Raw genomic sequence first — 14818 nt, forward strand, 5'->3', positions numbered from 1 at the left:
ATCAGTACTGACGAGACTGCTGCTCTTCGGAGATCACTGATCACCCTGAGCGCGCACACATGAACGAGGAGCACAGAGAAGCAGTCAGAGCTACAGGCTACAGTGAGGCTAAAAACAGAGTTCATATGACGTTTTTCCAAACAACTTTTTATGTCGCGGCTGCAGCACACTTGGATCACTATGGATGAGCAGTATGGAGATACTTTGTGGATTCAATTTTTTTTTCTTTCACAGACCATATCAAGTGAAAGATAAAGAGACACTTCAGACACTTATAATAACAATCTGAGCCGCTCTGGTTCAAAAATAACCACTTTTAATGGACATACAGTGACAATGTTTTATTGCCCCATGTGCCTCCAATGCAGCTCCCGCAGCTGCCAGCACGCTCAATACTGACCAAATTTCAAAAATTGTTGTTCACATCAGTGTCTTTGATCAATTCAGATGGGGAAATAGAGTCCAAGTTGAAAAATGCTTAAGTTATCCTTTAAAGCTTCATCAGGCAGGATGTTTATGTAACAAACAAACACAACCTACATCGCACATTTGAGCTGCAACAGAGGAGAGCATTTGTGTTGTTTGTTGTTTCACCTGATTTGTTTTTCTAAGATATTCTCTTTTTACACATTCCAGTTGGTCTCCCTGAGTGACTGGTAAGTGTCCTGCCAGTATGATCATTTTGTTCTCTGCTCCTCGCTCTGTCAGGTCCGTGTGGACAGCGGCATTCAGGAGGGAAGTGACATCAGCATCTACTATGATCCCATGATCTCTAAGGTCAGTGATGTATTGAATATATGATGGTTTTGTGTGGTTCTCATTATTGATAAGAACAGATGGTCACAACAAAAAAAAAAGTAGATTACAAAATTTCACAATTCCACACGGGTTTGTGGCTCTGCGGTCATTTCCTCTGGTGTGTAATTGTAGTTGGTTACCTATGGAGCTACGCGAGCAGAGGCTCTTGCCAGAATGGAGGACGCGCTGGATAACTATGTTATCAGAGGTACACAGATTTTCAAAGTGAATGTCAGCCAAGACGCACAGTCACTTTTTAAATGGACATCAGCTTATTTTACTTCCTGTGGTAAAGTTTGGTAATCTACTCTCCAGGTGTGATGCACAACATCCCCCTCCTGAGGGAAATCATCACCCACCCCCGCTTTATCTCTGGTGATATCAGCACCAACTTCCTGCCGGAGGTTTATCCCGATGGCTTCAAGGGTCACCAGCTGAATGTAGACACACGCAGGGAGCTGTTGGCCTCGGCAGCAGCGCTCTACATCACTGCTCAGCTCCGCTCACAGAAGGTCCTGGGTGACCTGAGGTGAGGACGCCAGCAGGCTTGTTGTGGTGGGGGGTACAGGGTCTTAGTATGCTGCACATCTTCTCTGCAGTCATGAGCCATTTCCTGAAAAATGCAGTGTGTTTATAGAGCCTCAACACATTATCAACACAGTGGAAACTAAAATGTTACAAAAAGCTGTTGTTGATCAGTTTTTGAATGGTATCTGTAACTGTTGCAGGGCTCTGCACCTTTTTATTTTTAGGGGCATTTTAGAAAAAAATAGGGACACAGACAGAAATTTAGGAGTCAATAATTTTTAAATAAATAACAATAATGTGTCTGTAACATAAGGTTGGAGTTTGATAGCATTTTATCCAATCTGAATCCACTTTGCTTATTAAATCATCTGAATCCATTCACATCCGTAATTGAATCCATTTATATTTAGCATTCAATTACTGAAGAAGCTAATGTCAGTCTCACACCGAAGCCTTTTCAAGCAGTTTCACTCAGTATGTTTACATGCACAGTTCAGTCGAGCTACAGCTAGTCTCTTTAATTGGACTACTGTCCTTGTCCCAGTGTACAAGCACGGGAGAGGAATAGATTTTTTGACAGAAATATGTCCGACTCCACTATGATAGGTGGCGATATGCCCCCTCTCAGCTTGGTAGTATTAGACCTTTTTCTGGTTGACCTATTACGTCACAGACCAAACAATCGACAAACAAGTTAGCTATGGTTAACTAGCAGCCATGGTGGACAACTTTACAGTTCTGTACATTTTGTCCGTCTAAAAATGCACAGCTCTAGATGTAGATTCACCATATTGTTACCAGCTTCTTCTTTTGTCACGTAGTTAATGTTGTTCAGCTTGCGTGTCGTACGCCGAGTGCCTAGGCCAGTTTGAGTCTGGTTGACTGTATACTGTACATGCAGGAGTAATTTCATTATCTGGATGCATTAATCCAAATTTGAGAAATTCAGTTTAGTACGATTACAGTCGGACTAACATGTAAACATGATAGTAAGTCTGGTTTTAGTCGAACTAACACAATAAATCAATTTTTCTCTCATGTCATGTAAACATACTTGTCATTGTGTTGCAGACAAATTTCCAGTGTGGTAATAAAATCATGAGAGTGTTACTTCGGTTGGTTTACGTTCCCGTGATCTTGGTCATTTGGTGTAAGATGGTTGTAAAGCTCAGTCCAAGCTGTCTTAAGTCAGTCTTTGTCCTGTCTTGATTAATATTATCATGAGGTTTTTCAGTCTTGGCTCATGCAAATAATGAAGTTCAATGATGTTAACCAATAGCTTCGCTCTCTCCAGCACCACACAGGAAGTAGCAAACCACTAGACGTAAGCATGGAAGAACATGAATAATTCTCAGTTCTCTCGTTCTCTCATGTGGAAAAGGAGGAGAAACTGGTGAAGCTTTGGAGTGAACAAAAGTCCGTGTTTAATTCAGCATATATCTGATCGACCAACCAGCACTTACTTTAGTGAGAAATCTTAATTTTTTAAAACACTTCACCTCTCATTCCCACAGTCTCCTCCCACTAAAATACCGCAGCTAAACAACGGAGGCTGGTAGCAAGTTAAAGGGAAATTTCGGTTTATTTCAACCTGTCTCCTATCATCCTAAATTTGTTTCAAGTGACTAGTGACATAAAAATAATAGTTAGCATGTTAGCCGTTAGCCTAGATACAGCCGGGGTGCATAGTAGCGTCGGACCTGTTAAAACGTAAGTGAACGGGCATACTTCAAGTGCAGTTAGTCCACTAAACAAGCTTTTTTCCCACAAAGACCGCCTCACATCGTTAGGATAAATGTCAGAGAACATATAGAAAACGACATGTAAACGTGTTGTCTTACCTTACTGGTGTGCTGCCATGTTTGTTTACCATCTAGCTCTGCTTTCCAAAGCACGGCCGAAATATCGCGAGAACAAGCAGCGATCTTATACCATGCCTGAAATCTGCTAGGAGACAGGTTGAAATGAACTGAAATTTCCCTTTAAGGCAACAAAATCCAAAATGTAAAGTTTGTACACAAATACAGTTTATCTTTTTGGATTATATTGATGCTATATTATGAGAATACTGTAGACATATGAGACTCTCTCTGGAGTTATGTGTTCATGTAGACACAGAAGGAATTGTTAGTGTCATATTTTATAAGGGAAGTTTGGTTTAACATTCCACCAGGAGCAGGATGGGAAATTTTCTCAAAATGAATCTAGTTGTAGTCTTGCAAATAGTGACCCTGAAAGATCCCCAGTCTTTGCAAAATCTTGCAGTGTGTGACTAAAAACTCACCTTGTCTTTAGATGTGGCAGAGTGTCAGACTTTAGTCTTTTAAAAGTATTTTGAAGTGTTATTTCCCACACTAAGTTTTTCAAAGTCTTCCAGTGTATAGTAGGCAAAAGTAAATAACTCAAGATTCAGCTGAAAGTTCTTTAGGGTTAGAGAACAGAAACCATTTTGATTGGTAGCTTAATTAATGTTCACAACTTGCAGCTATAACCTGAAATTAGATAAGATAGAACTGCATGTGTGTGTTGCAGGGTGTCATCTTCTCCCGTGGAATGTAGCACCTGGGAGCTGCATGTGGAGCTAGAGGACGGAAGCCATTCTGTGAAGGTTACCAAATCAGGAAATGTTTATACAGTGAGTATTAAATCTGCATCCATCAACAAATTAAATATATCAGTATCTGTGGATAATGACAAGAGTGTGCCAAAAGCATTAGGCCCCGTTCTATTAAAAAGATAAGAAAAGCATCATTAAAACTGAGATGCTAATACATGTATGTGATTACAACATTATCATGTTATCAACTGTGTAGACGGGCGAGTCACGTGAGTGGGCTGGTTACGTTGATGCTCTAGCACCCTACTGCTTATCTTGATGAACCAGCTCCCAGTATTCCCATAAAAGTAGTGAATGGGAAAGAGCATAAATTTGCATTTTATTTTGTTGGTATTGCGAAGATTTGGTTAGAATTTGCACTACATCTGGATGGACATCAGACAAGTGTCTCTTGGTAATGAGTCCACCAGGACACTTAGTAACAGAATCGTCTGTGGTGTTTGTCTCTGTAGGTGGAGGTAGATGGAGGAAAGGTGGAAGTCAGTGGACAGTGGAACCTGGCTTCTGCACTGCTACCACTCACCATCAACGGCACAGACAGGATGCTACAGGTAACACACACACACACACACACTTACTTGCTTATGGTAGTCCATCGTATCCGATGATGACATTCTTCTTCTTCTTTTGGTGAGTTCTGAGGTGACTATGAAGTCCAATGCATGAGCCACAAGGTGTATTACAGTGAGGGCATATGAAGTCAGTAATTGTTGTCACCTTGGCTTCAGTGACCATCTTCCTCCCCTGGCGCTTCCTTTCCCTCGCCTCACTCCTCTCCTCTTCCAGGTGCTGAATGCCAGCTTGGCAAAGTCTCCTCCAGAGAGGACGGTCTGTGGCAGTGCTTTCCAGCTGTATGTACTGTATCCCACACTTCTTGAGCGTTGTTTTGAACTGGTCCTTGTATCTCCACTTTTGACCTCCTGCAGATCACTGACCATGGCGTAACTGACCATACAGCAGTTGCCATGAAGTCAGTCCTCTGTCATCCTGATGGTGTGGCCAACCCACCGCAGTTGGTATTGAAGTAAAGTGGCCTCCATGCTCTTGCTACCAGTTCTCTTTAGGACTTCCGTGTGTGGTACACGGTCGCGCCAAGTTAGTCCAAGGATACGCTGGAGACATTTGATGTGGAAGTTCTCCAGCTGATGGATGTGACGGCGATACAGGGTCCACGCTTCACAGCCATAGAGTAGGGTGGAGACACAGATAGCTTGGTAGACTGCAACCTTGGTCTGTATGCTGAGGTCCTTATTCAGGAAAACCCTCTTGCGCAGCCTACCAAAGGAAGCTGAAGCAGCCTTTATCTGGTTTTGGACATCATTGTCCATGCTGCAGGTTTCGGAGATGATGCTCCCAAGATATTTGAAGTCTGAGACCACTGCTAGAGGTGTGTTGTTAATGCTGAAGACAGGCGATGGTGGTCAAGTTGGGGGAGGGGAGTTCCACTGGTAGAGTACCTCTGTCTTAACAGTGTTCACAGTGAGACCCAGTCTGCTATAGGCCTTCACAGCAGCTATTAATGTTGCTTGCAGGGCCTGTGGTGTATTTGCCACAAAGGCACAGTCATCTGCATACTGTAACTCCACAAGGTTTACAGTTTTAACCTTTGTAGCAGCTTGGAGCCTCCTGATGTTAAACAGATTCCCGTCCAGCCTGTAATCCACCAGAATACCACTGTATCAATGTCTTGGTGCAGTAGCCAGGTGACACTCATGAGAAAAATGTTAAAGAGTACAGATGCAAGTATACAACCCTGCCTGATGCCTGTGCATACTTTGAAGGGCCTGGACTCCTGTCCTCCTGTTGTCACCTGAGCCATCATCCCCTCGTGGAAACTCTGCCCGCAGAAGCTGTTAACAAACTTCTGCGGGCAGCCAACCCTAAGAAGGACGGCCCAGAGCAAGTCTCTGTTGACCGTATCAAAGGCCTTTGATAGGTCCACGAAAGCCATACACAGATCTTGATGTTGCTCTCTACACTTCTCTTGTAGCTGGCGAGTTGTAAAAATCATTTCCACAGTTCTGCGATTCTTCCTGAAGCCACATTGAAACTCGGGTAGCAGATGTTCTGTTATGCTCCGTATGAGTCTGGACAGCATCACTTTGGCAAGAACCTTGCTGGCAACAGAGAGAAGGGATATTCCCCTACTATTCCCACAGACAGACTTCTCCCCCTTCCCTTTATATATGGTGACGACATTTGTGTCCCGCCATTGCTGGGGGACTGCTTCATGCTTCCATACATTAGTTATAAGGTTGAAGACTGCTCTTGTGCAGAAATAGCCTCCATTCTTGAGGATCTCTGCAGGGATGCCATCAGGGCCAGGGGTCTTATTGTTCTTAAGTGACCTGACTGCAGCCAGGACCTCAGAGAAGGTTGGTGGAAGATCCAGTTCTTCAGTGGTTGGGTAGCAGGGAAGCTCCTCCAGGACTGCCAAATCAGGAGTGGCGGCTTGGTTCAAAAGAGCCTGGAAGTATTCAGCCCATCTGTCCACCACTTGCTTCTGTTCCTTTTTTGTGAGGGCTGAGCCATCAGCGGACTTCACGGGTGAGAGGGAAGAGTTCTTTGGGCCATGGGCAGTCTTCACAGCATTATAAAAGTTGTGCATGTCGTTTTTCACTGCAAAATTCTCGATTTCTCTAGCCTTGCCAGTCCACCAGTCATTCTTCAGTTTTCGCAAAACAGAATGCACCTCCTTCCTTGCTGTTCTCCAGTGCTGTGTTAGCCTCCAAGATGTGGGGTTGTTCAAGACTGCGTTGTATGCCTTGTGCATGGTGTCCAGCAATGGTTTGGATTGATTATGAATTTTCATCAAACCAGTCCTGGTGCTTCTTCCGGCGGTATCCAATGGACTCAGCTGCTGCCTCATATAGCTTTGAGCTGAGACAGGTCCAGTTGTCATCAACACTGCCATCAGGGCTCAGGACGGAGTCGATTTCCTGCAGCTTTCCAGCAATGGAGCGTCGTAGGTTGTCCCGGGCCTCTGCTTCCTCAAGCCGGGCACAGTCCAGCCGCTTCTTGCCAGCTTTTCTGAGACAGACAGGAGGTCGTATTGTCACTTGCAGTTTGGAGATGATCATGTGGTGGTCAGTCCAGCAATCAGCACCTCTCATTGCACATGTGATATGCACGTCTTTGCGTCTCGTGATGACATAATCTAGCAGATGCCATTGCTTCAATCGTGGGTGCATCCAGGAGGCCTTGTATTTGTTTTTCTGTTGAAAGGTTGTATTGGTGATTGTTAAGTCATGCTCTGCACAGAGACTGAGTAGTCTCATGCCATTGGCATTAACTTTCCCAATGCCTTGCTTCCCTATCACTCCATTCCATACTAGGTGGTTTTTCCCCACCCTGGCATTAAAATCACCAAGCAAGAGAATTTTGTCACTGCTAGGGATGCGCTGTAGGGCCTCATCTAGTTCCTGGTAGAATTGGTCCTTTGCCTCATTCTCAGATGGAGGAGTTGGCGCATAGGCGCTGAGAAGAGTTGCATAGCATTGTTTTGCCAGGGGGATACGGACGGACATAAGTCTTTCACTTATGCTGGTGGGTGTTTCAGTGAAACTGGGCAGCAGGCTGTTTTTAATGGCCAAACCAACACCATGGTGGTGTGGTCCTCCTGTGGGGTACCCCTTCCAGAAAAAGGTATAACCCTGGCCTTCTTCCTTAAGGGAACCCTCGTCCAGAAGTCTGGTCTCACTCAAGGCAGCGATGTCAACGTCGTAACGTCTGAGCTCAGCAGCAACCAGCACAGACACACACACACACACACACACACAGGTTTGTTAAATTATATCTTTCCTATTTCTTACCTCACACAACCACACTCTAAGAGTTGAAAAACCTCTGCAGATTAATAGAACAAATGCTTGCAGAGTTGTAGAGAGTACAGATGTACTGCAGATAACATTTTGTCTTTTGTCACAGTGTCTGTCCAGAGATGCTTCAGGAAGGATTGTCTTGCAGTTCATGGGCACATCGGTAAGGTTGTATGTCTGCTTGGAATTGAAATAAATAATCACACACATTATTTCACAGGCTGCTGTCTCTCATCCTCGTGTTAACTAACTGAAATCTGCTGAATCTTGTTTAGACAGCTTTTCACATATGCAGTGCTATTTTTTACGGATTTTACGTAGAAGAACTTTTTTAATGAAACAGGCACATCTTCACATGCATGATGGCTCTGTTCATTCAATACACTGTACTCAGCTTAATACTACTTGCACTTTACTGTCTTTGTATTTGTTTTTTGTCTTTTTCATAGTATGTATTTTACTGTATTTTAAACTGTAGCACTGAACAAACTCAGTTTAGTTCCATGTGTACTGATTATTGTATCTGGAAAGAATGATGATAATTCCAACCTTGTACTTACCCAAACCTGTAAATAGACTTTACCATGTAAAATTGGTGGTGTTTCTCTTTAAGTAGTGACTATGGTTTTTATTTTATAAAAAAAATCCTCTTGATTTCATTGCAGTACGAGACACCTCCTTCCTGTGTTTCTTACACTGTGTATTTTTATGTAGTTTAAGGTTCGCGTTCTGTCAAAGTTAGCTGCAGAGTTCAACTCCTACATGCCAGAAAAAGTATCAGAAGACACCAGCAGCATCCTGCGCTCACCAATGCCAGGCACAGTGGTGGCTGTGTCCGTCAAGCCTGGAGATACGGTAACACATCCCAATATGAAGAGGTTCACAACACACCTGCAGACAAGATCTGCAGCAGTTCTTATGTCTTTATTGAGTTAACTAGATGTTACGGAGAGACTCAATAAGCCAGCATTCCCAGTTGCACACTACTGTATAGCCATGCTGTGTAACCTCTGTCCACAAACTTCAGTGTACTTTTGGCCTGGGTTAGTGTTTCCTAGTTTGAAAGGATGATGCCATAACAAACACACAGTTATATTTTAGACAACAGTGTGCTTTCAACATTGTGTCAGCAGTTTGGATTTGTCTGTTATTGCCATAAACATATCTAGACGGTGTATTGATTGTGTCAGCCTGTTGCAGCGACACATCAACTTGCTACCATATTGGAGAAGGTGAGACTTGCCTGTAAACAAATCCAAGTAAACGGGGGATCTGCGTTTTTTCTGGAGAAAAAGCACTATAACGTTCATAATTGTCAACCAATTTCAGCGAGTTGTTTTTATATTCCAAGGGATTATGATCTACATGTGTATGATTAATTAGAATCTCAATATTTTGGATATAATTACTGCTGGATGCTCAATAGAGGAGTGTGTATTAGGCTTACATGAACTAAATTAAGCAAAGCAGCTTGGCCTGCTGTCTCTACGACCAGCCTTGGATAATAGGATGAAAATGGATGGACAGATGGATGAACTAAATTACTTACTGGTGAAAAAGTAATTAATTGTTATAAGAAATTGTAAAAAAAAAAAAAAAAAAAAAAAAAAAAAAAAATCCTGTTTGTCAAGCATGGGTTTGGCTTATTTTCATTGGCTAGTACTTGTAAAGTTGTCCTTGTATAATGAAAGTGGACATCTTGTCAACGCCAGCTAGCCAACGCTGTCTACTCATCAACTGCTTGATCATGACAGAACATAGTAACTTTCACCACTGCTCACTGTAAGGAAGGCCACCACAAGAAAATATTCTTTGTTTTTAGATTTTTTTAGGGCAGTGGGTCATACAGTAGATGTTTTTGGCTGCCAGCCTTAGCTGTTGCGCCAGCGTTAGTGAGCATGTCAACATTAGCAGGCCTTCATTTTCCCAGGATTGTGCCAGGTGGCGGAGGGGAACCTCTCTAAACCCTTGAATATAAAAATGACTCATTAAGATTGCTTGAGAGGTATAAGCTCTAGGAAAATTTTAGCTCCCTCCAATATGGCGGTGATGTTGACATACAATCTAGCAACTAATGAGGAATCTGTTTCTATATATGGTTATTGCGGCATGACTGTGGTTTGGAAGTGACATGTTCCAACTTTCACTCATGAGTGGTATTTTCAGGTGTCCACTTACTTCTGTCTATGCAGTGCATGTGCTGCAATTCATGCCTGTTGTCATAGCTGCTCTCTGATCTCTTGGTCAGTAAACACTAGTAAGCCATGGTTTGTCACCATAGATTTATAATAATAACCAGATACCGGGTGCGCAGATGTCACCTATTCATTCCAATTCCAATCCCGAGTTGCTTGCCTGGTGCATACACAAAAAAAGTTTCTAGCTTCCGGATTTATTTCCACGGCATGCAGCCCACTGAAGAATGTGCAGTAGACTTTACATTCTGATGACGTCACCGATTTTTAAGTCGCTTTTCTTAGCTTCAGGAAAGTTTTACAACTATAAAACCTCCATAGGTCAAAAATTCATAATACAAAGAGTCATAATTGGCCTTGTCAACAGTTTTACAGCCATCTTTTTAATAATGGCAACCTATGGGGAGAATGCTTTTTTTCTGTGCAATACCGACAGTGGCGACTGGGAAAAATTGGCTGCAAGGCTGAGTGGCATTCCTGGGGCCCTGTTTGTCACACTCTGGTCGTGTGTGTGTGTTTGGTTGCAGGTTGCGGAGGGTCAGGAGATCTGTGTGATTGAAGCCATGAAGATGCAGAACAGTTTGACTGCTGTCAAGCAGGCAAAGGTAACAATATGAAACTCTGACAGTGGAGCTACTGTTGTTATTATTATTGGTAACTAATGGTATGGTGTCTTGTTCATAGATTTTTAACGGGTGTGTTTTAAGATGCACAATGATAAATAATCATGGGGATTAATAGACACATTTATATCCAAGTTAAACAAATAAAATAATAATATTCTGTATGGGCCTTTAAAGTTTTGATGTTTTATTTTTTTATGTGTGTGTGTGTTCTCTTGCTCTTCAGGTTAAGAGTGTCCACTGTAAGCCTGGAGAGACGGTGGGAGAGGGAGACCTGCTGGTAGAGCTTGAATAAAACACAACCTTTGATGTGTGACATCAGCACTTGGATGAGCCCTGCACAGAGGAGGACCTGCACTGGCAAACAGACTGGACAATAACTGATGATTGATTTATTTGCCAGTGGTCAGTCTCCAGAGTGGCCCCTCCCACCCAGCAGAGTTTAGTTTCCCCGATGGTGACTCTCAGCTGAGCTGTGAGCTCAGCAGTGTTACAGTGTCCTCTCCACATGTCACACTCATCCACGTTGCTTGTTTAGATGCAGCAGACTTGAAAAAAACACTTGTAAATCTTTCCATTCTGCTCCTGTTTTGTGTGTTTTCTAGATCTGATCGTTAGTTTTTGTTAAAGGCTCAGTTTACCCACATTACAGAAAATCATTTTACCACAGTGCTGTCTTACCTTGCAGAAGGCTTTGGTTTTAGGTGGTGAGGTCTTGAGATATTTGCATAGGAAATGTCTGCTGCCAGTCCTGTACACTTGACATGGACCGTAGTTTAAAAGCTGATGATGAGTTTTTCAAATGTAATTTTGTAAAATTCCATTTATCCTTATTGTATTGGAGTGGAGGCAGAAATCTCAGATACAGGTGTCTTAAAAATTCATCAGAGAAAACCAAAACTTTGTGCATAGCTCGATAGCACTCAAGGTAAGTAGGAAAAGTTTTGTAATTTGGTTGAACTGACATTTTGAGCTGACACTCTACATACAACCAATAAAGTGCTCCTTCTTTTCCACGTACAATAACTCTGAACTGCTGTCTGGCTACATCAGAAACAACAGATAAAACCAGAGAAGGTAACTTCTGGAGAAAATGCTGTGCGGCTACTTCCCCAAGAGGAGAGTGGGTGGCACCTTCTGACACTTTTTAGTCCTACTATGGTGGCAGCATTACCCGCCCCATTCCAAGGAAAATATTACAGAAGGAGAGGTCATGATGCCAGTGGCAGAGTTTATATTTTGCACTGGAACCAGAGTTTGATGCCACTTCTGTTGGAGTAAATGGGGCAGTAAATCACACTATAACCAGTCATATCTTTATTGTTTCAAATTTCCATGAAAATCCTTTCACCATATTACAAAATCAGTCCATTCTCATTTCAAAGTTGTCAAATACCGCAGCTTTGTCAGTGATTTGGGCGTCAGACACCTGATGCCAAAAGTGGCCTTGCCTGGCAGTATGATGCGCCGTCTGAATGTCATTGACCATGCATACGGCCCCAGTGGCCATTCTCTACCATCTAGCACAGAGTGCCACTCTACCAAGAGTGCCTCCATGTGATAAGTGACCCTTAAAGGGGTGCCCTGCAAGGACATATGTGTGGCCTCATGGGCGTCACCGATCACATTTTCCAGATAATAGTTAATGTTGCCACCCTTTATCAATTGGGTGAGGTTCTTCTGCTTACTCTGTCAGCCATGTATGAAATAGCACAAAAGTTACAGATGTAACTACGGTTCTATGGATCTTGGATGATTCTGAAAATCATTCTGTAGAAATGATCTTGTGGAAGACATAAATTATAACCTAACCAGGGTCATCCAAGGTCACAGGTGTCTTTGTTGATATAAATACTGAGACTGAAGATATTGAGTGTTAAGTACAGCCTCTGGAAATCATTCAGGATTCATAGAACTCTTACATCCATAACTTTGTATTCATAAATGACTCTCTCCCAAAAACATTTGTCAATGCACACAAAAATACTTATTGTTGTATACATGTAAGAAAAAAACACACCAATATAATAATAAATGTAATAATAAACCCACCCGTATTTAGAAGTATTTGCAATTTTCATAAAAAAAAATGTATTTGGATGTTATTAGATTTGAATACAGATTGCTGAACCTGGATATGCAAACTGCTTGTCATGTATAAACCTCACCACATTTGTTTATGTGTGTGTATGTGTTTTGAGACTCTGGTGCTTGATTCACAAATGAATTTTATTCCACAGGGAATTATCTGTACCCAATCAGATGCCTCCTTCTGTTTCAGCCAATCACACAAGTGTAAATTCAAGGGTATGATTTAATGTGATCCTATGTGATTACATGGCATTATACTGGCGCAATTCTGCACACGAGGATGGATATCACATTAACGACATCCAGCTACCTGGAGGTCCACCTCATCATGGCGTCTGGTGGCGGCGCTCCAAGTGTAGATTACAACTGTCTTGGGGTGCATGATTAGATGTTTGAGTTCTGAATGCTTGCTAAGTTAATGGTGTGGCATTAAACACCGATGTTAGCTACAGATTAATTATATATTGCTAATAATGACAACATAGAATCACTAGTTAGCCAGTATATGATCCGATTAAGGTTGGACAACATAATCGTACTAATAACTTACTTGTCCAAGGCTGTCTGTTAGCATCATGTAGCTTATAAGAATGCATTATAAGAATGAGTCCCAAAAACACACACACATGCAGTTAAGTTCACACATGACAAGCCGTTTATATGTAGGTTTAACAGACTATATATAAATGTAACATCTAAATATATTTTTTTGGCCTGTAATGGTAAATGGACTGCACTTGTATAACGCCTTTTTAGTCTTCTGACCACTCAAAGGGCTTTTACACTACATGTCACATTCATCTATTCACATTCACACACTGGTGGCCAAGGCTACCATACAAGGTGCCACCCTCTACTTAGTTGAACACTCATATGCATTCACACACGCAATTTGGGGTTCAGTATCTTGCCTAAGGGTGCTATGACATGCTGTGACATTTGACTAAAGGAGCTGGGGATTGCAGCACAGGGCCCCAGGGTTAGAATCAAACCCACACTGCTGTAATTAAAGACACATTATTGTGCATTTCCACTAGATTTGCCAAAAGCGGGTATCTTGACGATTCACGCTTTTTGTATATTCAGTCACGCAGGGCCTGGTGGAATTGTAGTGGCAAGTTTGGAGAGGGGGTATGCGGTGCATTCAGTGGTCTGCATTGGCGTACTGTAGACTACATTCAACTCCATGCAAATGAGTATGAATTTTTCCTTTTTTTTTTTCTTTTTTCTTTTGTCAAAACAACCGGGAGCCACTGGGGACGGGCTAAAGAGCATATAGCTCCAGAGGGACAGGTTACCGATCCCTAGTCCAGAGCAATGCAGATGATGGGGTGGGGGGGGAATTAATACAGCATAGTATTGCAATATTTTTGTGTGGCGATATCACATCATCACACAGTGCCGAGTATCGATTTTTTTAAATTATCAATATGACAAATACAAATTAATTATTAGGTAGCCTACAGGAACAATATAATCAATAGTTTTTTCAGTCCGCTAGATACATTTTGCTGCTGCAAGAAAATGATGGGAGATGAACAGACTGAAAACTTTATCTTATTAGATAAAACAGATGTTGATACAGTTTTCCTTTGGGGACATAATTTACAGTTGAAAAAAAAAGAATGAATAATAAATTGCAACATATTTTATTGCCATACTCGGCACATTGCAACATACTTAAATTCACAATAATATTGTATAGTGACTTATGTATCATGATAATATAGTATCGTGAATCCTCTGATGATTCCTACCTTTTGTGGATGACTTACAAAACTTGGACCAAGCTGTCAAACTAGGCGATGTAGTTAAATTGTCTATTTTCTATCTCAAATGTTTCATAAATACATCTTTGTGGATTGTTTCGATGTAATAACAGCAAGTTAATGAGCAGACTCCCATATTGTTCCTGTTTGAAAGAGCGAGCAGAGAGCCAAGGACCCAACCAGCAGTACGTTAACTTGTCACAGCATGTCACTTCGCTTTGGAAACGTGGTGTCAGTACATGGGGTGCATGCACCACCAGGTGAGCTACACAATGGTGCGCCCTGTGACCCTCAAATTCAAACTAACTTTGCTGCATTTCTCTGCTGCACTTGGAGGGGCCTTAGGAATTGAACAACCATATGGAACCATTTTGACATT

The 14818-nt window shown here is 42.1% G+C and overlaps 1 protein-coding gene and 1 long non-coding RNA gene across 2 annotated transcripts in view; one reads left to right on the forward strand and one right to left on the reverse strand.

Annotated features, from left to right (window-relative positions):
• The window catches only part of pcca (propionyl-CoA carboxylase subunit alpha), a 28526-nt gene extending 16921 nt beyond the window's left edge, over nucleotides 1-11605 (forward strand). Inside the window, exons 15-23 of the mRNA XM_049601190.1 lie at nucleotides 709-777; nucleotides 931-1006; nucleotides 1114-1327; nucleotides 3859-3961; nucleotides 4396-4494; nucleotides 7871-7924; nucleotides 8476-8616; nucleotides 10484-10561; nucleotides 10806-11605. Of these exons, the coding sequence (XP_049457147.1) occupies nucleotides 709-777; nucleotides 931-1006; nucleotides 1114-1327; nucleotides 3859-3961; nucleotides 4396-4494; nucleotides 7871-7924; nucleotides 8476-8616; nucleotides 10484-10561; nucleotides 10806-10874 (903 nt within the window). The 3' untranslated portion in view covers nucleotides 10875-11605. The remainder of the gene's footprint in view (nucleotides 1-708; nucleotides 778-930; nucleotides 1007-1113; nucleotides 1328-3858; nucleotides 3962-4395; nucleotides 4495-7870; nucleotides 7925-8475; nucleotides 8617-10483; nucleotides 10562-10805) is intronic.
• On the reverse strand, nucleotides 295-3230 carry LOC125904037 (uncharacterized). The gene is made up of 2 exons (XR_007451354.1): nucleotides 3168-3230; nucleotides 295-1411 (listed from the first exon to the last, which is right to left on the reverse strand). It is a non-coding gene; the product is annotated as an uncharacterized LOC125904037 (long non-coding RNA).
• Nucleotides 11606-14818: the final 3213 nt, after the last annotated feature.

Source organism: Epinephelus fuscoguttatus, linkage group LG16, assembly GCF_011397635.1.
Source record: "Epinephelus fuscoguttatus linkage group LG16, E.fuscoguttatus.final_Chr_v1".
Lineage (NCBI taxonomy): Eukaryota > Metazoa > Chordata > Actinopteri > Perciformes > Serranidae > Epinephelus > Epinephelus fuscoguttatus.